General features: G+C 37.7%; 1 protein-coding gene across 1 annotated transcript in view; it reads left to right on the top strand.

The window, feature by feature from the left end:
• EYS (eyes shut homolog) overlaps nucleotides 1–23,757 on the top strand; it is a 938,397-nt gene that overhangs the window by 667,058 nt on the left and 247,582 nt on the right. Inside the window, exons 34-35 of the mRNA XM_069804576.1 lie at nucleotides 86–177; nucleotides 16,204–16,354. Of these exons, the coding sequence (XP_069660677.1) occupies nucleotides 86–177; nucleotides 16,204–16,354 (243 nt within the window). The remainder of the gene's footprint in view (nucleotides 1–85; nucleotides 178–16,203; nucleotides 16,355–23,757) is intronic.

Here is a 23,757-nt window from a genome sequence, read left to right as displayed (position 1 = left end):
TGTTATTTTTAAATTCAAGTTTCTGAGCCTGTAACTGTTTAATTATTAGAAATCATGTAATAAAAGTATTTTTCCCACTCTGTAGTACCAGTTTTTATGTGATGAAGCAGCAGAAGTCAAAAACATCACTACTACTGCTAGAGTGGATGATGGACACTGGTATAAAGTGCAAATTAGGTAAGTTTTATATTTTACTGTTGTCTGTGTTTATAATTGCTTCGAACATCATCTAGGTTGGATAGTTAGTAAATTCTAATCATACTATATCTCATTAGCTATGAGTGATACCTGAACATGTGCAGTAAAATCATGTTACGGTAGTGTGGACTACAACACGTCCTTGGAAAGAATGTTTAAAACTATAGTACAGTTGGACAGTGCTCATCACATTACTGATGTGCTTAATGGAAATAAGCTTATTCTCATTGAAATCATGTATGATAGCAAACATAAACATTCAGGCAGGGAAGCTGCTGTGCAGTAGGTCCAAGCTACTTAGTCCAGGAAATAGTTGCATTTCTGACAATGAGAGTGAGACTAATAGAAAAATCTTGGAAAATAGATAAATAGGCAGAAGCTGCACCATGACTTTTGTTGCTGTCACTGACTTGCAACTCACAATAAGATATATTACTCCTGGAAAAGTAATACTTGCAACTGAAGGAGGATAAAATGAAAGGAAAATGAGGTAGGTAGTAGGTTTTCCATGTTCTTTGTACATAGATATATCTGATGACCAAAGATCTGTGCTGTTAGAATCCACAACCTTTCAAGAACTTGGAAAAGAAAGTTTTGTTTTCACTTCATCGGAAAATTAGGCATGAGTCTTAGTGAGCTGTTCAGGTGCCCAGTTCCTATTAGACACCTTAAAATAGGTCCAAGTCCTCTAGTCCAGCAAGAAGTAAGAGAGCTGGCTGTCTGCTTGTCTCTCAGGAACAAATGACTCCCTGTAAAGTTTGTGGAGGGGTACAGAAGGGACAAAAGCCTTTTACTGGAATAAGCCTTTTACAGCTATATCTGTCCAAACATAGCTAGATGAAGCACTTTTGCAGGGCAGCTACAGCTGGACCCTTATCTTCTATGAGAAACTGTAGTGCTGATTGTATCCATTCTGTTGTGCCTTGCTGCCTCAGATGCGGCAGTGAGTAGTCAGTGAGAAGGACCGTGGTTTGCTGCTGCATTTCAGCTATCATTGCTGTCATATTTTTTTCCAGCAATGTAAACCAGGCTTAAGCTCCAGACCATGCCATAAGACAATGCAAACTAACGCAAGGAGCAAAAGTCAGTAATTTGCTGAAGTTGTGCTTATCACCCAAAAAGGGAATAACATAAAACCAAACCATGCTAATGGAAGATAAAAGCAAGTGTAAGCTCCTCTCTGACCAGGAAGGAATAGAAGACACCTGTATGACACTGATAAAAGTGGGATTCTCTAAAATCCTGAATAACATACGCGGTTCTGTGTATTTCTCTGATTTTGAGTCCCCCTCAATCTCAGAATAGAGAAAGAATTTTTTTTTTTAGAGAAGAGATATAAAGATAAAGGCATTAAACAGCTTCTGTATGAAAGGTGACTGAATAATCAAGGACTCTGCAAGTCCATTAAAGACAACTGAGGGAGAAAACCAAAGAAATCTAAAAAAATCCCAAGTGACACAGAGAAAGTGGATAAGGACTGGAGACATAAAGTTTTTAGTCTGTTATCTAGTTTAATCCATTAGAATTTTATTGTTATTCCTTTGTTGTTCATTTTAAGAAAGATTTAAGGTCGTGAAGACAACAAACATATGAATACCTGAACCCTCAGTACTGCAGGAGACTTAAAGAAAAACATCCTTTCCCCTGGTGCTGGAGCATTAGAACTGCCATGTCATTGACATTACTCAGATGTATTAAGTACCATGATGTGAGTGCACCTATTTTATGCATTTTCCCCCAACTCCATCAAGCAGAAAATAACTTGAATCTATAAATCAGCCTATGGCAATAGCTGGAAAGAAAAACAACCCAATTTCTATTTCTGGTGTTCCTTTTGAGCCTAAAAAGGAAGGAAGAAAGAGTTATCTTCTTTCATTTGCAGAGAATGGTAATTATTTCAGGACAGCTCAAGTATGATGGGCCACACTGATTTTTGCTGTTGAAAGAGAAGGAACACATACCATTTATGGGATTCAGGCTAATTAGTGAGCAATTATTAATTAATCACTCTACTTACCTTAGTAGACTGGAAACGGTTTTGGCCATTGTTTTAAGATGACATTGTGCAGACAACACCAAGTTGGGCAGGAGCGTTGATCTGCTGGAGGGTAGGACAGGCTGGATGGATGGGCCGAGGCCAACTGTATGAGGTTCAACAAGGACCAGCGCCGGGTCCTGCACTTGGGTGACAACAACCCCAGGCAGCGCTACAGGCTTGGGGAAGAGTACATGGAAAGCTGCCCGGCAGAAAAGGACCTGGGGTGTTGGTCGACAGCCGGCTCAATGTGAGCCAGCAGTGTGCCCAGGTGGCCAAGAAGGCCAACGGCATCCTGGCCTGCATCAGAGATAGTGTGGCCAGCAGGAGCAGGGAGGTGACCGTCCCCCTGTACTTGGCACTGGAGAGGCTGCACCTCGAGTACCGTGTTCAGTTTTGGGCCCCTCACCGCAGGAAAGACATGGAAGGGCTGGAGCGTGTCCAGAGAAGGGCAACGAAGCTGGTGAGGGGCCTGGAGCACAAGTCTGATGAGGAGCGGCTGAGGGAACTGGGGTGGTTCACCCTGGAGAAGAGGAGGCTGAGGGGAGACCTGATCGCTCTCTACAGCTACCTGAAAGGAGGGTGTAGTGAGGTGGGGGTCAGTCTCTTCTCCCAAGTAACTAGCGACAGAATGAGAGAAAATGGCCTCAAGTTGCGCCAGGGGAGGTTTAGATTGGATATTAGCAAGAACTTCTTCACCGAAAGGGTTGTCAAGCACTGGAACAGGCTGCCCAAGGAAGCGGTTGAGTCACCGTCCCTGGGGGTATTTAAAAGATGTGTAGACGTGGTGCTTAGGGACATGGTTTAGTGGTGGACTTGGCAGTGTTAGGTTAACAGTTGCACTCAGTGATCTTAAAAGGTCTTTTCCAATCTAAACAATTCTATGATTCTAAGATTTAAAATTTTAATGGTGCAGATTCAGAAAGATTTGTTTAGAAGTTGCTTCTGTTTTCATCTACTGCATCTTCACATGTGCTTGAGTTAATGAAGAAAATGTATATGCTGTATGGAAAAGTATAACCACTGCTTTACATACTTTTTTCTTTATTAACAAATATATATTATTGACAACTACATTTGATAGAGTGACTCTTGAAATACGTGTGTTACTTGTTTTATGAAGTTAACATTTATTTTAATCAACTGTAGTATAAAATGGCACAGTAAAACTTCAGATTACTTCAGTGAAAAATTGCTGTAGCTTATTCAGCAGCTGTCTAGAGCTTTGCAAACATTGTTTAATGTTCTCAGAACTGATTTGCAGTGAGGTGAGTAAATTAAGTATTGAACAATGGTATCTGGGAAGTTGGCGAAGTCAGGATGGGAGTGTAGGAGATACTGAATACTCTAACATAGTGGATATGCACAGTGTGGGATTGTCTTTGTTCTGCAGATGTTAAGTATTATGAACAGACATCATGGGTAAGAAAAAAAATTATTTTGTACTTGTTTGTTGGAAGAAACTGCTCATTCTCATTATTTAAAGTATTTCTAATTGTTTGGAACCCTTTTGATGTGGCCCTGTGATGGAAAGTTTTTTGTCTTTCAAATTCACTAAAAGCAATGCATTTCACCTACTGAAGATAAGCCGTCTGCAAAGAATATACCTTTACAATATCATACTAAATGAAAGAAATAGACTTAAAAGTAGTGAATGTTGTGTAATGTGAGTTGAAATACAGTGAAAATTAGATAGTGATAACATCTTCCTTTTCTGCTTACAGGGGAACATTTTACTACTTCCTTTATCCCACAGAAATCATTCCTGGTGTGAATAAAAGAAATGTCACACCTTTTAATGTTTGCAAATAAACGTGCATATTACTGTCAGACACTATGTTATATCCAGTTCTCATAGTTCACCAGAATATTCATGCTGAAAGTAAAATAGCAGCATTGCTATTCATGCTGTTATTTCATGATAATGGAATATTGTGGCTACAACAATTGTAACGATTTAATAAAATTGGATATGATAAGAGGACTGGATTTGCATCAAAATCCGGGATAGCTTGATAATTTTGGGTAGAATGTAATTTATTGCCTCAGATTAGTCTTAATGTATGGCATTGGCTGCTAAAACCAACGTGTTGCCAAGGTTTGCCTCAGAGCAGTGCCCGAGAGTTCTGTTTTATGTGTAAGCTAGTACAGTTGTTTACCAAGTCTAGCTATTAATGAAGATCACTGCAGCTGTTTCACTCACATTTCTGACTGTATTGTTTTGCTTTTCTTAAGAACATTGCCAGGGAAGTGAAAGCGCTACAGTGAAAAATGGATATGGGCAATATCCCACACGGATTAGATTTCCTCAGGGTATTACAAAGGGAAGGAAATGTTAGACTCAAGCCTGGGGAAGTTTACATGTTTGGCTTTCTTGTGAAGGTACAGTTACCTTACTGGCAATGCAGGGGATGCTCTACCACAATCTTCTCATTCCAGCCCTTATAAAACTGCCACCTTTAACTGCTTTGAGATTTATCTTCTTCAATCTTTGTCATCAAAACAAGTTGATAAATTAACATGTATTGCAGAAACAGGCCAAACTGCAGCAGCGATATTAGAAATTTGTCCTTTTATTGGTCCACTACACTCCATTTCAACAATGATTATTTCAGTACTGATAATAATAGTCTCCTTGATTAAATAAGAAATTCTTTATTTTACTTTTAATTTCAGATCACAATTGTCAATTGCTTTAGCAAATCTATCATCTTATAAATTGACTATTCAGTAGATGTCATGAATGCAACTTCTTTCTTTAAAATTAGTCTATCCACTTTGAACTTTTCTTTTAATCGACTGTGACCGTTAGGATTAGAAAACTGGTATAGATGCTCCACCAGTCTAGAAACCAACTGCAAAAGGTGGCGGTTTGCTTTTTTAGAGAGTTCATTATTCTTCTCCTTCAACTCATAATGTTTGAAATTTGAGGTTTGCACTAGTTAACTGTAGGACTTTTGGTGATGGATTGTCTTGGTTTTGAGATGTAGGTGTTTTCTGATTCCTCTAGTCAGAAAAAGATCTTTCTAATCATGCCATAATGCAACATATGCTCACTCTGGAGCTTGTATATTGCTTGGTTTTGACAGCTTTTTATGAAGGCCTGAGATAATCCATATGGTGCGAAATATGCTGTATTATTTATCCTTCAGAATATGCTACAAAGCTCATATTTTCCCTAGGGCTTTCAGGCAGGTAAGATAAGCAGATGATAGATAAAGTGGTTAGAAAAAACTGCAGATGCTTCTCTGGTTTGTTTTTATATTTCACTTGTATTGTAAATTCCTGTGTTTATTTTATCACAAGGGTGCTGAACATTGGCCTTCATTTTTAACATAACAGCATGTAGGTGAAGAGGTCATCCATCTGTTGTTTCATGTAGTGCGTAAATGCCATATTCTCTACTTAATGAAAACATGCTTAACGCGCCATCTCCTCAAAAAACAGTGTAAGCCACAAAATATTAATAGCAATGGCTTCTACTTAATTAGAGTAGAAGTGTATTCAATATTTATATAATGCAGTAGGAAGTGTATTCATGATGCGATAGCTTCATGCTCTTTTCACTTTCTGGGTCTCTCCCAAGGAAGCTATCAATGGCCTTGCATCAGCTGCAAGACGTTTGTTGAAATACTTGGACATATGCAGAGTAAAGCCTGATTCATATTTATTACCAATACAAATTATTTAGGAAGTTGCTGGACCTCTAATCTGGCCACTGATAGGATCCTCACAAACATACTTTCCTAGCCCTGGCTGTGTTAGTCTTTTTTTCAGTCCCTCCTAAAGTGCCTAGTGTAAAACTAGGGCTGTATGAAATACAACACAAGTGCTGACCTATCTCATAATTTCTAATTTTTGTATAATCAGAAACTTTTCTCAGCTCAGTAGTCTTACTTGGAAGAAGTGCTGTTTATTACATTTAGTCCAATTTATTTATGATTTATTAACACTGGTAATAAAATGATGTTTCTTGTTTCCTAAATTCCACTGTATCTTGATTCCTAATTAGATTTTATCTGTTACTTACTGTCCAGTATCCATTGCAGAGGGGCTAAGTCAATGAAAACAAACTGATTTGAGAATAAAGTTTAGATGCAGAGGAGTTTTTATTTAAAATGGAAAACAAATTATGAAAACTTTTGAAATAATGAAACTAATGTCAAGACCTGGATTTGTAAGGTGGAAAATAAGAATGAGTTGATCATAAAGTATCAAGAAAATTGGAAAGATTCTTTTTTTGGTTTGGTTTTTTTGGACAGAGATAAAGAAATGTAACCTAAAATACTTAGGGTGACTATCACACAGATGAACAGGAAGAAGTGAAGAATATCCTCCAAAGAGGGTATTCCGGAATATATCTGAAAGGAAAAAGATAATGACTTTGTTACAACAAATAGTGGCTATTGGCACAAGTAGCTCAAAAAAACTAATTTCTAGGTGCCGAAGGTTTCTGTTACACAGTGACACTATCACTGCCCACTAGCAGAGCATGACAGTGCCACAGAAATGGCACTGCTGGATTGAAGAGAATCAAAGGAGATTCTGATTTATGAACTGTGAGATTAAAACCAAATATGAATCAAAAACCACTACATAATGTTTCGAAATTTTACTAGTCAGAATGTATCTTCATGTGTTTTCCAGTTCATTCTACTAACCTGTGCAGTACATGTGGAAAGAATTAATTTGATTTTTAATCCTTTCACAGATAAGTAGAAGGGGAGCTGGGCTAATAACATTCCCTCCTGTGACTAATTTTATTCATTACTTTATCTCATAAATACTCGATAATTTAAATGTAGCTTAATGTATCTTTCTATTTGGAGGTCAAGTGTTCAAAATAAATGGTGGTCTTCTTAAGAATAAATGTTCAATCAATAAGTTTTCAGATTATACTTTTTATACCTAACCTTCACTTTTTAATGACTTAGAGTACTATGGAAATAATGACTTTATAGATGCTAGAGAGGAATAGCAATGTAAATACAAATACAGCATCTCCCTAAAAATCATCAGAACAGTTAAAAAATAATAAACACAGGTAAACAAACTGGTCTATATATAGGTGGAATACTGATAATGCATTGATGTTATCTGCTGCTGAAGAAATATTAAGGAAAGTGATAGGCAATCAATAAAATTATACTGACCCAGTTTGTTTTGTGAGTAAGCATAGATTTCTCTAGCTGAAGATTATTTTTGTGTACAAATACCAGAAATTAGCTTCATGTACAGTGCATCAATGCAGTTATCTTCTATTAATCTTAGGTATTTTCAAAGTACTGGTTAGTTTAATTTTTTTTTCTGAAAAGAGAACATCTTAAACTTCAGTAGTAGAAGTACTTTACCAAAACTATTATCTATTCTTTGAAGTGTAATTATCATGAAAAACAAAACTGTATTTTTATTTCTAGATTTGCAAAGTATTCATTTTTTCCTTATTTACAATTGCCTTTCTTTCTCTGTCTTCAGTAAAAATAGAGAAGAAACAACATGCTCTCTCTTACTGACAGCTGCATATCACTAAATTCCATATCTCTTAGAGATACCGTCTGAACAATTTATGTATTTGCTGGAGGCTTTTCCTCGGGGCATGTCCTTAGCTGGTTCTCTGTTTAAGCATATTTAAATCCTGTTCTATCCCATGTGATCTATACAGTAACTCTTAACTCCATTTTTCACATTATTAATTTCCCAGACTGTTCATAATTTTATTCTCAGAATAACTCAAATCACTAATTTTTAAAACAAAGTAGTAACAACATTGACTGACATTTTGACATAATTTTTCCTTATAAAAAGTAATAGAACATAACAGTATCGTATTTCGGAATGGATTTTGTTATTTGGAAAGCAGACCTAATAGATGTAATGCACACAATCCAGTAGTTTCTTTTGTACACTTAAATGTGCTGAGCCCTTTGACTTCCTAAGCAAAGTGATTTTAAGTTCTCGTGTTTTCACATGTGATGTCAGTATATTTTATACAATATATGCATATTAATTAAGAGCAAATATACCGTCTATCACAAAGGAAGCTTAGGGAAAAAAATGTAGGATTTAAAAAATATTTTATAGAACTTCTTTTCCCCTCTATGGATGAACATGTTACATCATTTGAACACTACAGAATGAGGTACCATAGGCTACCATTTTTATCTAAGATGAAACTTCTAAAATTTCTTGGGTTTAGAGATTCAGGCCAGAAGGGACTGCTCATTTGACCACGAAGGGACAACTAGGTTGACCTCCTCTGTGTCATAAATGATCAGTATTTTGTTCAGAAAGCCACAGACTTCAGTTAAATCAAACCCTTCTATTTCTTAAATATTTTTCCTATGATACATTCTGCTGAGGTCACCTCTTCCTAAACCCACAGCACTGGTGAGGAATTTATATATCCAAATGATTCTGGCTCGCAAACCCCAGCCAGCACTTCAGTGAAAAGCTGGAAAGAAAAGCTGGGTAAAGATTCCTTTCTGCCCCTGCTAACCCTGTGTCTCAGATACGTGACCCGGACTGTACGAACAAGCAGCGGCAGACATCTGAGAGGTGTAATCCACTCTCACCTCAAAGATTTTTTTTTTTACCTGCTGGATATCCTTTCACCACAAGTCTCAAGCTCTGCTATTTGAGAGGTGTCCCAGAGAATGGAGAAGCAAAAATAATTAGCCAGTTCTGTACTGGGAGAAAAATGCTCTTAGGCATTGCACATTGCATCCAGAAGCCTGAAGGTGTAAGTTTTCTGAAAATCTTTGTGCTGAGGCAGATATGAGGCAGCACGAGCATTTGAAAGATGATGCAAGCCATCCTTTTCTCGCTGAAGAGGGATGTGCAGAGAGCAGGACAAGCGGTATAGCTGTCTTGTTTATTCAGAGAGTGCTGTGTGAATACTGTACCGTGTAACTCCTCGTCGGGAGAGGGAGGCTGTCTTTCTACTTTATCCCGCATGATTCCCTTTCAGTCAGAGTCATCTTGGAGGCAGGGAGATTGCTCCTCTTCTGAAAGCAAATAAGCTTTCTCTCCCTGAAGGACAGGATGGAGCTTGCAGAGAGTCTGCAACAGCAGTGCAGACTGGGAAAATCCTAAATAAAAGCAGCAGAGTCTGCCTGCTGTAGGGAGCAAGCACTGAGGTGAGCCTTGTGAGACACGGAAGGAAGGAGATTTTGGTTGGGGCTGACAGTATATAGTAAAGGATTTATTCAAGGTAGATAATGAATTTGCTCTCAAGCCTTTTATTTAATCTATCACACTTATTTCTACCTTTTCATTATTTAAAAATTCTTTATTATTTAACGCAAATTGCTGTGCAAAGAGGGGAGGAGGAACATATGAATGCCCGTGGAATAAAGGCTGGAATGTAGTCCTTTGCCTAAATTGCCAGTCATACCATACCTATAGAAGTATAAGAAAAGCCAGTGAGATGATCCAGGCTTCACCATATCTACTGTGCATATTCACGGTCCTCCATTCACTTTCAGAATTTTTTTAAAATGTTAGCTTAAAGCTTGTCTTCTAAAAGTGAGCAATTTAACTTTCTTTCAGAAACAAGCTTTCTTTTAGAAAAAATTCATGCTGTTATACTGCTGATGTTGCATGAGCATACTCCTTTCGCACATTGTGTAGTAAAGATCTGTTCTGCATTGCCAGACATGTCAGAATACCCTTTGCTATTCTGAAGTCTCTACAAGTGCTGTATTCATTCAACTAGAACTAAGATTTCACAGAGAAAGAAGGAATAGTGGAAACAGACAAAACTGAGAAGTGATGACAGAGAAACTTGGCATTAGTATTTTCATTTCTTGCAGTTAGTTTCCAGAAATTGAAAATAATGAAAGTAGACTTTCTTCTTGCATATCTGTATCAGTATACAAAAAACCCTGCACCGATCAAATCTAATGAAATATTAAAACTAAGTGCATTTGTTTGCAGCTAAATATTATTTTATTTTGCATTAATGCAATGTAAAACAATCTTAATTGGAATGAAGAACCATCATGAAATTGGAGCTCAATATGTTGTGCATGTTTTTTATATTCCACAGAGTGACTGTTTTTCATAAACTTCATGAGTCAACAGAGAATAAGCAACTGCCTTTTTCTAACAATGTAATTGAACACAATGGATTTAATTATACTAAATTGATCATAATAACAGTTAATAGCGACGTAATACCGCCAATTAGTTTGAGAGAAACTGTTGTTTTACAGCCTCTTTAAGATAAAAGCTTGCTTAGTTAGTCATGCCACATCTTGGGTAGAATCACATTCTACACCTTCTCAGAACTCTGCCATCAAAGGAGACACTCAGGAGTTAGAATTTAGAATCATCAGAGACAAATCTGTGGTGTATAGCAATCTATTCTTGCTCAGATTATTTAACTAAATAAATACTAAAAATGTTTCTGTCATTGCTACTTTCTTTTACTTTGGATCTCAAAAGAGCTCCAATGAATAAAAATTTTCTGTTTTAACTTCTGAAACAACTTATTACAGGGACAGAAATGTAAAAACAGTAGAGTAAGACTCTAATAACCGGCAACATACCTCGAACTTTGTTCTGTATTATTTTCTGAAGAACATTAAAGGATGCTTATGGGTACTTATCTTCTTATTCAGTGCAATCTTTCAGTTTCACTTGAAATAAAACGTCAGAGTTGCAAGTCTAGGTCCGACTCCAAATTTGCCGCTCTCTGAATGCTTGAATACCGTACTCTAATTTGGGCCAAGCTTTTCACTAAATGACTCGTTATTTACATCTACATCAACTTGAAATAAGTGCAGATTGTTTTCTAAGTTTAATTTCTGCAAACAGTATTTAAAGTTGTTACAATGTGAGCAGCAGGAAACTTGAAGCTTTCCAAACTGCAGACAGAAATGGCCAGAGGCATAGATCATTGTTTTTTCTCTAGCTAAATATATAGTAGTAAATAAAACTGAAATCTGAAGGCTATTCTCTGGACCTGAGGCCAACTGGCAGGTCCCAGATCATGTGTATAAAAATACTTACTGCAAAGTATGTTGGCAACATTTAAACGAGGAGTGATTCCTGAATTGCACTAACCAGTGAAGTTTTTCAGTTTTGGAACTGGAGGTGATAGCTAGCTTGGGTGGCAACTGTAACAGGAACTGTGATAACTTCATAAAAATACGGACAATTATGTGTCAGGACTTGAACTCATGTTGTGCACCTTTTTAGTTTAGTACTGTAAGTGTAACCTCTGTGAAAAGAATAAGGGGGTACTGTATTTATTCATTCCATAGAATATGAAAAAAAGATTATTCTTTTTCCCCCTCTATTCTAAGATAAATTTATTTCATGCCTTGTCAATAGCTTCATTGTTCTTATTTATTTAGTTAAATCGCTCTCTAAGACCAGGCTAAGAAATCAACTCCAGTTCCAGGAAATACAAGTCTGCTGTCAGAGGGAATGAGAAAAAATGTGTTGTTGACTCATTAGTTCATCTGCAACCTGAAAGCGTGTGTTGCCTGGTGTCTCAGTAGGGCACAGTCGGCACCAACAGATGTGAGCAGTCTAAAATGATGCATCTTGGTGCAGAGCGAGAATTTAATGACTGTGAGTGTAACTGGTATATTTTCTATCTGAATCAATCTACTGAGGGTAATAGGAGATTCTGCCTTATTCTCTAAATGTTATTACTACAGGGCTGGGGTTTTTTTTGCTGAAGAAAAATGTCTCAGGATTGTAGAATCATAGGATAATTCAGGCTAGAAGGGACCTCAGGAGGTCTCTAGTCCAACCTGCTGCTCAAAGCAGGGCCAGCCGAGGGGTCAGACCAGTTTGCTCAGGGCTTTATTCAGCCAGGTTTTGGAAACCTCCAAGGGTGAAACCTGAAGAACCTCTCTGAGTAGAGAGGTCCAGATGTTCCATTCTAAAAGTTGTCTCAAACATCCTTGCAAAGCCTAAGGGTTTCAGAACCACTGCTGGGTCAAAATTGATCCCACCTTTTAAATGTGCATTAAGAAAATGTAACTCTTAATTGTGTGTGACAATAGGTCTGTTGCTTTGTTGCAGTTTTACAAAAATGAACATGCTGCTGCAAGGAGCAGTTTGAGTACAAAACCAGAAAATGAAAACTACCAGATACGGAGTGAAAACAGAGGGAAACATGAGTTGGCTTTGATTTTTTTTAAGCTAAGAAATCTGTAAAATAATAATTAAGTGCAGTGTAAATGAAATATGTTTCTTAGCTTTAATTAATCAGTTATCTTCAACAAAATCAGGGAAATTTGGGATTTTTTTTAGAATATACGATAATAAAACTCTTTAATTCTTGTAGTTCACAACTCATATTTGATACAGCTGTTTGCAAACCTATTGTTTTAATAGACTGAATGCTAACATTACATCCTAAGTAGTTCAAGGGTAGTTAGTGAATTGGTTATTGTTGTTTAGCATGGTCACGTTGGAAGTGAAATTGCTAGAGATGGGTGAAAGTTTCAGTCTTGTTTCTAGAACAAGAGATTTCCCTTTCTTATCAGGAAAACCAGATTAAAGAAGCTTTATTCCCAGCAAGGCTGCACAGCATGACTGACACTTAATACTTTAACTGGACATCTCCCTTTCCCTCCTCCTCTTCCCCCATTTGTTTTATTACCTTTTTACCATTTTATGATAGTTCCAAACATGTCATTTAATCATCACTAACAAATGTCAGCAAGTAAGGACATTATGTAAAAGGATTTGGATTTCATGCGGACATTGTCATGTTCAGCTACCGTTATCCCAACAGTTATCAAATTATTAAATTATTATCTGACCTTTCCATCCTTCCAACCTGCGAGGCATTGAGCAATGGGTTTAGTACAGTTTAGACAGAACTCATCTTCAGGTTATAATTAATAGGCCAGTATTTAATCATTACATTTATGTGAGTACAAATGAGGAAACTGTGAACTGTTACTGCTGGGTTGGACTGAGGCACAATTACTGGGAGCTTACCCAGCAAAAGTGCTTGAGAGTTGCTGTATGCATTTCCACATTTATAATTATGCAAAAAGCTCTGCCTTCTTACTTGACCTTTAAAGCACCCAATATGCTGATTGTAGAAAAAGTATTTTAAAAGCCTGATGGAAATTTCATAGAGTGCATATATGACCCGGTGATTGTATCATCAGCAAATGCTAAACAATAATGGTTTAAGGTTGTTACTCTAATTTGGCCAGACCCTGCTAGATTCAATCAAGCACAATCAAAGGTGCATGGCTGACATTCTAACAAGCTTAGGGCAAAGGCAGCTCATGCTATTGAATTGCATCAACTTGTTTTCTGACATAAAGTGCTGGGGATTAATTTCAAAATATGTTTATATATGCACACAAAAATGCCTCTGCGTGTCCATCGTATAAGCTATTAAGGACAAGCTAACAAATATGTCTAAAGCTAACGTGAAAAGAATTACATTTGTAAATAGGGTGCTTGTGTAATAGAAGTACATACATGGTCACGTAACCAGTTACAGCATTAGCATCTCAAAATGTGTAAAAGAAACTGTAATTTAAAAAAAAAAAAAAAAAAGTTGTTTGGGCAGCTTTCCTTCATCTAGCACATCTGTTAATTAGTTTAAAAAAAATAAAAAAATGCCTCTCAGTTCCCCTCCTGACCCTCTTCCACTCTGATATTAAGAATTACATTGCATTAAAACAAGTCTGATTTAAAATATTTCAGAAAGATTGCTATCCTATTATTATGCTTTTATTCATAAATATTATATTCTTTTATCAGAAAGAAAAGAAATTTTAGATATTTAAAAATCAATAATTTTTTCCTTAGAACACTCACCACAGCTTTCTGCTGTAGAATGAGTATACCCAAGATGTCACACTGGGTTCAAGCCTTAGGAAAAACTGCTTGATCATTGCAAACAGCTACTGAGAATGCACATGTGAGTTACGCACATTATCAGCAAACATCCTTCGTAACCAAATAATGAAAACGCTGTGCTGCAGAACCTGGTGTATGTGCTTAGACATAACAACAATTGCATAATGTCTACAAAATGTGGTAGGAAATCATTGCTTTCCTTGATTGCAGTTCTGGCTACAATTTTCTCTTTTTTCTTGCTCATGTTAGCTATTAATTAGCAAGTTTCAAAAAACTTTGTAAAAATTAAGGTGAAAACAAAAAAATCCCCTGAACTCATTGGTCCACAGAATTAAAACCCCAATTTATTTCTCTTCTGTAATGTTGATTTTAAGAACAGAACAAAACTTTATATTCTTCATCTGAGGTTATTTATCATAGCACGGACAGGCCATTTTGCTTACAAAAACATTTATAGTCCTTTCTGTTAAAAGGCTAATACCATGTTTCCATATTTTTGTGAAAGTATCACAAAAACAGAATTATGCAGAAAACACACACAGAGAACTGTTTGCAAATTTTGCTAATGTTAAGTCTCCATCCTCTCAGTTAAATCAGATAGTATGTGAGAAATCATTATCTGACAGAAGATAGTGAGGAAACTTTCCATGCTCCTTTTGTAACTAATAAGTTTCAGAAGCTAATTTTGCATTATCAAAGATACACTGTGTTCATATTTTACCTACAGCATCCTAGCTAAATTACAGACTGTTGCTTTTATAGGGGCTTTTTTTTTCGGTATATGCTATTTTCACATAGATTTTTTGTGACATCTGTATTACAAAGGCACTTGAATATTTTTAAACATACAGCTGATTGAACTTTGATTTGTTTTGTGTGCAGAGAAGGATAGGCTGAAAGAAATTCCTACATGAGAGACTCTTGTTTAGTTCTGATATTTCTTCCCTGTGCTTTCTTTCATGAAGACAAAGTGCTTGCTGCCAGTTGGTTATTGGAATGTAAATGAGCTTTGCATCATTAAAAAAATTGCAGAAAACCAAATTGTTTACTTTGCACCTTCTGTTTATTGGTAACAATTTATGCATGCTGTTAAGAGCGACACTGTTAAGAGGGTGTGTGGACAGAGGGAGGGAAAAGGGAATGTATGTATTAATTTCAGGGCCTAATATTACTGCCTTCAGTTTTAGGAATGATGCTTTTGAAGATAACTGTTACAGATTATAGTATGTCTGCACTCTCTAAAATGCAGTTTATTTTAAATTGCTTTTCTGGGTTATCTTTTTTTGTGATGAAAAAGACGGATATTTAAAATATTTGAGGTCAATAGATGTCTTTTTTTCAAATTACAAAGCGTCCTTGTTATTGTTAAAAATTGCATAGCTTTTTTTATTCAGCCATTATTATGTGCTTTGGCTTTTTTAGCAATTACACTGCTCAGATTTACAATATGGCTTCATTTTAATGGAAGTTCAAACCCCAAAGACATGCCAACTTACAGCTTGTTAAACAGCTTCTTTTATGTTTATAGTCTTTAATATAAAAACAGCTATTTACTTGATTTTCTTTCCTCATTGGTTTAGTAACAGCCTAATTAATTTGTCAGATAGACAGTGCATGAGCCGGCACAGGCAGGACGCAGGAACAACCACAAAACCGCGGATGAAATGCCAAGAGTAAATGTATTTTTGTTACCTCGCTGACCGGGGGATGCCCGGAGCAGCACCTGGGCAGAGGCACATGAGCGGGGACGCAGGCACCGCGGAGCTCAGTCCATGCCGGAGCATCGCCGAACCTGCTGCGTGTGCCTGCTTTCCAGGGATTCGCGCAGGGGTAGTTTACCTCCGTGCGGTGATCTTTCCCACGGCAGGGCAGGGATCTCGAGCGTGTTCGATAGGTGCCTCTGAGTCTGTCACAGGCCGACGGTATCTGCACACCGATGTTCTACTTGTCCAACACGCAAGGCCAAGCCACAGTTAGTATGATGTATGTGTTTTTTGACACGCCGGCCGCAAGGCGCTTGAGCGTGTTTGCAGTCCTCCTCGCCAATCTTCTGTTGTTTTCCCACAGACAGTAATGTAAACTATATGTGGTGGTAAAATGTGCCTATTTCTAAATTTATGCAGGCAAGGCATGGTACCATGTGAAGCAGAAATGTCGATCCTGGGGATATCTGCAAAGACAAGTATACCTAGAAATTTCTGGTCCAGTTCATATTGGCTTGAAACAGGATCCATATTTGTTGGTGGTTTGCCTCATCATTATGCAATAAAACAGGTAATTTTTTTCTTATTATTTATTTCTATTTAAGATGTTTGTTATTTTGGGAGTGGCATATTGAATAGGATATAACTGAAGAGATTTGAACCATGCAAAAAATAAAAATTGCTTACAGCTTTCTGAGGATTACATCTAAGGGATGAGCGTGGTCCCTTGCAGTTTTGCTGATGCATGGGACATCGGTAAGTGAAGAGAACAGAAACAGCATCCTGGCCTGAAGTTACGATCTGCAATCCTGTTTGCCTCAAGGAGGCGGTGTTAAGGAACAAATATGATCAAATTTAGAGGAGGTGCCTGTCACCTCAGGTGCTAGTTCTGTGAATACGTGAGAAGTGTAACTGCACTGGGTTCTGTAACTTCTCTGCTTGCATCCTGTGCTGGCACAGACAGGTGTGTGTAAAAATGGACCAAACGAGAGAGTTAACCTGTGGAACTGCATTAATGAATGAGAGGTATGGTACAGGAGCTTGATTTTGTGGGGCCCTGTATGCAGCCAGGGTAGCAGCATACGCAGGGGTGAGAAGTAATATGCGATGGGGCGAGCACAGAGCCAGGGAAGAAGAGTACGCAGAGGGTTCGAGAGAAGTGGATCATTACCGAATTGTTGTTATGGAGGAATTTGGGGTAGTCACAGCAACAGATGCACATCACTTAAGTGACTTCCAATCTAAATTTTTTTTTCAAAGGAGGGTGAGTATAGATAGCGATTTCTTTTCTAGTCTATGACAGTCAAACTCTTCACCCTCACACAGACCAAAGTCCCAGCCCCTGTAACTCATTTGAGACTGGCACCGTACACCCAGGGGACGCTCAGTCCAGCTCCTGGCAGCGTGGCCCCTGTGCAAAGCAGTTCCCAGCTGGCTCACCCTTCTACTGAAGGATTTGTAGTGAAGGCTTAGAGAAGTTCAATTCATGGAGTGTATTTAGGAGCAGGTAAGGAAGCAATTTGTTTGAGGGTTATACATAATAATGTGTATGCGAGAAGGAAGTTTGAGATAGTAGATAGCTCTTCACTAGCTAAAGGCAAAATAAAATCCAGAAAGATAGGTTTACCTTAGGTGAGTTTAAATAGTGATAAAACACAATGGTTTAATGGTAATTTACTGCTAAAACATTTTGCCTATATATATATGTTGGATTGTCATATCAAGATGGGCTTTCTTTCCTTAAGGATGTTGCAGTTCAATAGCTTATTCTATTCTTAACACAGGTTTAATAGGCGAAATGTTATGGTCCATGCTTGTTATTCAGATGAGGTAATAGATGCGGGACATGTGCAAGTGCTCAAGCTGGTGATACTTAACCTTTATTAGTACTTGGAAAGCAAATGTTCATATAACTTGCCCAAAAGGTAAAAATACATTCTCGACTCTCAGTTGCCTCTCTAGTTTTCCATGAAGCCTTTTTGCAGTTCATTGCTTTCTGTTTGCGATTACCTCAGCCTTTTATTTAACTTCATTTTCTTTGTTCCTTTGTGATTTTTGTGTTCATTTTGATCTTGGTGTCTCATTTTGCTTAATTTTTACTTTTTTTGTAGCTTTGGGCAAATTTAATTTTCCTTGGCTTCCCTATCAAAGTCTGTTGGCTTTAAGCCACATACAGTCTATAAAGGCTATATTTTTCCTTTTTGTCAGGGAATGGAGAACCGTCTGTCCAAGTTCTCTTTATGTGGGCTTTTCAATCCCAGCAGTAGGAAACCACTCCAGGAAGTTTTTTCTCATCAGCTTTGACCCAGGCAGTCAGGCTTCTATTGTAAAACCTTCATCATCCCTGAAACAGAAAAGGTCTGTTTCTGACCTTCCTCCTGCAGTTTGCTTCAAGGGAGATTTCTGCTCCAGCTGAGACTCAGCTTTTTCTGGCAAATGCTCTCATCACTCTTGGAGTCAAGTCTGATAATGACCCTTGTGATATCCATAGTATCTGCCTAATAATACATTGTCTTGTTTTAGATGAGCTCCTTCTCTCTCCGGACTAGTTCACTCTGCTGTTGGCTCTCCCACCTTCCAATATTGTGGAAGTTGTAGAGCAGTGAGTTCAGACCCCAGACTGCTTCAGTTTCTGTCTAGCAGGAACTTCTAGCTGTCAGTACCAGAAACTGTTGACACAGGAGTTCTGTATTCCTGGAACTGGCTTGTGCTACGCTATTAATTTCCAGGCTAGATTCCTCTTCCTTTCTTTATGAGTGAGGTTTGATATGATCTGTGAAGCCCTGAGGGTAAAACATTGCATCTTCTGAGGATTTCCTATAGTGCAATTTCCTCATCAGCTCTCAAGTCTCCATGCATTTTTTCCACATAGTTATTTTTTGTCTGTATGTTTATTATTCGCTATTGCTTAGAGTCAGAGTGCCCTCAACATGTAAGGCAAGGTGCAACAGTTATTCTCTGTCTTTCAGTCTCAAAAAGTTGAAGCTTTCTTCTCCAAAAATGAGAAAGGAATTACTTCCCTAACTTGACTGCTTTTCCTTTTGTTCTTTAATGCCATTCTATATAAGGGGTAGCCTTTTACTCTTTCCTTAAGGGAGGAAACTGTTTCAGCCTTCCTTAAAGATTGGTTAGGAAACCATAAGGTCTTTCAGGAATTTTTAAGAGAAGTTACTGTTTCTCTGTACGTATGTACTCATTGATGTGTTTTGAGTCTGTTCTGAACTTGATTGATTTTCTGCCTATTATACACCATTTTGAATGGAAGTATCACTAAACAAAGTCAATAGTTCTAGACTGGAAGGCTTGCGAGGCACCAACTATGTATGTTTCCACTGCCCAGGGTAATAACAGACTTGGCACGCTATCCACAGAAGTTTGAATTTCCTTCCTGGTCACCTCCTCCTGATTTCCATGGTTGCTGCCACAGCTTGGGAAGGCACTTCAGGAGAACAGATTACAGCCTTACCCTCAAGGCAGTGATACATTTAAAAGAACATCTGTGACATCTGGGGAAGCAATGCCATAATACCCAATAGATTTCTTCACGAACCAGAAGCTCTCAGACCTCCCAGATCTCTGTGCCTAGTGGCAGTGGTTGGTGGGGGGAAACACTATCAACATTAGAGCAAGATCAAGTTATGGACTACTTAAGTAAACCAGACACATAAAGTATCATGGGTCCAGATGGGATGCAGACGAGCATGCGCCACTGGCTGATGTTATCACAAGGCCACTCTCTGTCACCTCTGAAAGACTAGAGCAATCAGAGGAAGTCCCCGATGACTGGAAAAAGACAAATGTGGTGTCGTGTTCATCTTCGGAAAGACCAAGGAGGAAGATCTGGGTAACCATGAGCTGGTCAGGCCAATGGGACAACTCAGTTCCTGAGACAGTTCTAGAAACAAATGAAGGACAAGCAGGTCCTTGGGAACAACCAGCATGGATTTGCCAAGGGGAAGCTCGGCCTGACCAGTATGATTACCTTCCATGTTGAGATGACTGGCTCAGTGGACAAAGGGAGGGCAATGGATATTCCTTACTTATTTTCCCAGACTCAGCTTCACTCCCAGCTCCTCTATCTCATCCCCCTGAGCAGCATGGGGGGGGCAGGGAATGGCGGCAGTGGTCAGTCCATAACAGCTCCTCTCTGCCGCTCCTTCCTCGTACACATCTACAGTTCTCTGATGTTACATACCCACAGGCCAAAGACAGAAAAAGCATTTGCCTGGGTATGAATTCTGAAGGATCTGAAGACGTGGGTAGAAAACGGGATAACAGATACATGCGCTGAAACACCTTGGACAAATTCATCCAAGTTCAAGCACTGCAAACTGTTTCACGCACAGCAAGAAATTGTTTTTATGACTCTCTGTAAACTGTCCTTTGCAAAGTTTAGTGGATTCATCTAACAGTGTAGAAAGGCAGAGCTGAACAGTCAGGAGGAAAGCTAAACTATAAATAGCTGGCTGGCAGACATCTCGTCCTGCTGTCTCTACACAGCGAAAAAACTCCCATTTAATTCTGTGACAGCTTTGTTTATTACTTATTTTTAAATCATATCCTATTTCTTCATTAAAGAATGTGACGGGCATACTGCAGACTTGTCACGTCTAAGAAACAGGTAAACAGCAACATCACTTAAACAGTTAAACAGCGTCATCTTTTTAAAACATTGGTTTTTTAAAGCTGTTTATGATAGCTGTTTTCTGAGACTTAAAAATCAACAACAGGGGAATAGAAACCAAATTGCACACAGAAAAAAGACATTTTAAATCAGAAATTAAAAAAAAAAGTATTATTTCTGAAATCTCAAGACATGTTTCAGAATAATTAATTTCATGCTAGCTTTAGTATCATTAATTGTTTACAATAGCTTGTTCCTCTGCAGAGATTGGTACACTCAAAGGGAAATTAAAGATTGTTTTCAAATACCTACAGCAACAGTTGATTGCAGTAATAGTGTTATTTCTGCTACTATAATTGCTCCAGTAATTTATATTTCTGGACTTAATAGTATTTTAGTATTGAGAATGTGAAATGTCATTATATCTTCATATTCCTTTTCAACGTAAGCAGTTCTCTATAATGAAACTTTGCAAGTATACAAACAGGAAAGTTTCAGAAGGAAAGGAAGCTTCTGTACCAGGAGAACAATCTTCTAAGTAAAGTAAAGATAAAAGATGAAGTGGAAAGTATGCAAATACACATGTGGGCATTGGTATTCCCATGGTACCAATGGGGAAATGGCAACAGATAACTGAGTGATGTGCTCAGGATAATAGTGTGCTAGTGTTGTAACTAAGACGAGACAGAAGTCATTATACATCTGAAGTCTCTAAGTTAGACTACTGTCCCATACCTGGCTGAACTTCTTTGTGGGGACACATATTTTAAATACATAGGTGTAAAATATGCTGTGCCTATATAAGAAAACATACAGTTTTCTTACGAAAAAAAGATAGTGTGATATCACAATCATATCATGCTATGAAACTGCCCATTTAGTCTCAGAATATTCTCAAGTATCGCTGTTTGTAGATAAGAAAGTTTGAAACATTTCAATAAATGATTGGTAAAACATATAAAATTACATTCTTTCTGTCACAATTACTCCTCCACTGAAGTCAATGGCCTTGAGTGAAGAAATATTGTAAAACAGGTGTTACAAAATACAGAATTGAGCCCTTAATTTGGAAGGATCTGAAAGCAGTTTCCTGTATGTTACAGCTGCTGTGCTTCCACAGACCAAAGCAACAGTAATCCCCCTGTGACTGTCTAGTTAGACAGAGTTTATGTTCCGTTTCCCTTGCCGGAGCGTTGCAAAGCAGTGGGAGAATTTAGTACAATCTGTGCACAGTATTCAGGTTTGATTATCTGGCATTCACCTGATCTGATAAAGCTGCAGAATGGGGCTCTGCAGTAACTTCCATGTAATAATTCATAATAATATTACATTTACATGATGCTTTAACATTCCTGCTACAGTAGTCATTGGATATGAGCAAATTACAGTGGTCCAGACCCAGTTAATGCCCCCTGGGCTGCAGTGTTCATCTTGAGAAGATTCCTGGAGAAGCCAACAAAGGAAAGGACATCCAATCTTCATAGGATTACAAGGCATACTAGACTGTTCCATGGCTGCAACTGTTTGCTACAGTGCTATAAGGAAGAGTGGGTGGTTTGAAATCTTAGAGGGGCCAGTTCTTGAACCTCCACAGATTTCCTGTTGGTCCACAGCACATCTGAAATTTTCATACTTAATTATTAAGACTCATATGATTTGTAAAACCATTTTATTTTGACAGAATTTTGACATATTGATTGCCAGTCAAATTGCCAGAACTGTTCATACAGTCCTCTACATTTTAAAAAAACTGCTTCAATTTTCTTAAATTTTTTTATCATTGTATACAATGAGACCTCTAGGCTGGTTATAGGTTTTTTCATTAGATCATAAATCTGCAGTTGGCAATTGTTCAAAGGATATCTCATATTTGATATAATTTAAAGCATCATCTGCTCCATAAGTTTAAACTGTAGCTCAGAATAGACTAAGTGGGAGCTGGTTGCCAGGCATTAGTCCTCACTCAAGGTAGAGTGAAATATAGGTGCCTAGCTTGTAGTAGCTATGCACTTGAGTTTGAGGTTCTGCTGTGATACAGAAAATGAAAGTGAACAATGTTGACTATTCTATCTAACATCTTCATGGGATTTCAGTGCTACATTGTGGAAAGTGTGAGCTGTTCCTGTTTGTATCAATTCCAGCACCTGTATTTTTTCAAAAAAAAGGGATGAAAGTATTTGTCCTTGTATTTATGCCACTCCCTTTAATTTGACTTTCCTTACCTACATTATACGTCTTCTACGTCCGCTCTGTTGTCAGGTTTGTGATTACAGTACTCAGAAAGGCTTTTTTAGAGTGTTTGTTGGTTTGAAATGCATTGTACATCCTCAAGAGTGTCTGATTTCTTCTTGGATCTTGACATGACAGCCTTAGATCCTGACAAGTATTTTCTTTCTGATGTCCTATTTAGGATATGCTCTGGATCTGTCTTTGCATCACCCAAATGCTTATTCTAATTAAGAGCTCTGCTTATTCTTCTTCAAGCTATTTTATATATTTATGTGCTTTTATATAAATAAACAGGTAGAGACTAAATAGATATTTGTCACATCACTAAAAATACATCTTCTGCACGTCATTCATTGTTTCATTGACTGCTGTCACATTCAGTGCTACTCATTCTTCTTTAGATTGAGAAGTCATGGTCTACATGCTCTGTTCCTACACGATCAATCATTTCCCTGAAATCAGGGGTCCTGTCTCCCAAGTAAAGAGATAATTCTGCAATATTCTCCAGGGAGCTACTGTTTTGACTGTTCTGAATAGTTTGTTGTGATCAGCAAACTTTTTTACTTCAGTACTTCATACGTTTTCATGTAATTTGTGAATGTGTTTAACAGCACAGGACTCAGTTGGCAATATTTGTGACAGCTAACCAATGTGAAAACTGGCCTAGTATTTGTAATTTCTGTTTCCTTTCTTTTAACCAGTTTATTAACCCAAAAGAAGACCTTCCTGTATTTCCCATGACTATTAATTTTCTTTAAAAATTTTTGGTGGGAAACGATGTCAAAATATTTTTGGAAGTTAAATTAGCTATGTTGTTGGATGACCCTCTTGTATAGGACCATTAATGTGTTCAAGGAATTCTAATTGGGGAAGAATAACTTCCTTTTACAAAGTTTTACACTGATTCTTTATGTCATATTGTTCCATGGTTTTTCTACTTACATTCTTTATTACAACTTTTAGGAAATTGCCTCTGAATATAGATTTGCTGGGTTTTTGTTTGCGTCAATCTTTTTGGCCTTTCATTGTCCCTTTTAAAAAACTGGTATCATATTTGCCACTTTCCTGTATTTTGGTACCACACGCAATTAAAGTGAAAAGTTACATACCATCTTTGAACA

This window comes from Haliaeetus albicilla, chromosome 17, assembly GCF_947461875.1.
Source record: "Haliaeetus albicilla chromosome 17, bHalAlb1.1, whole genome shotgun sequence".
In the NCBI taxonomy this organism is placed as follows: Eukaryota; Metazoa; Chordata; class Aves; order Accipitriformes; family Accipitridae; genus Haliaeetus; species Haliaeetus albicilla.
Note: the sequence above shows the minus strand (reverse complement) of the source record. Positions and strands in the feature narration are given on the sequence as shown.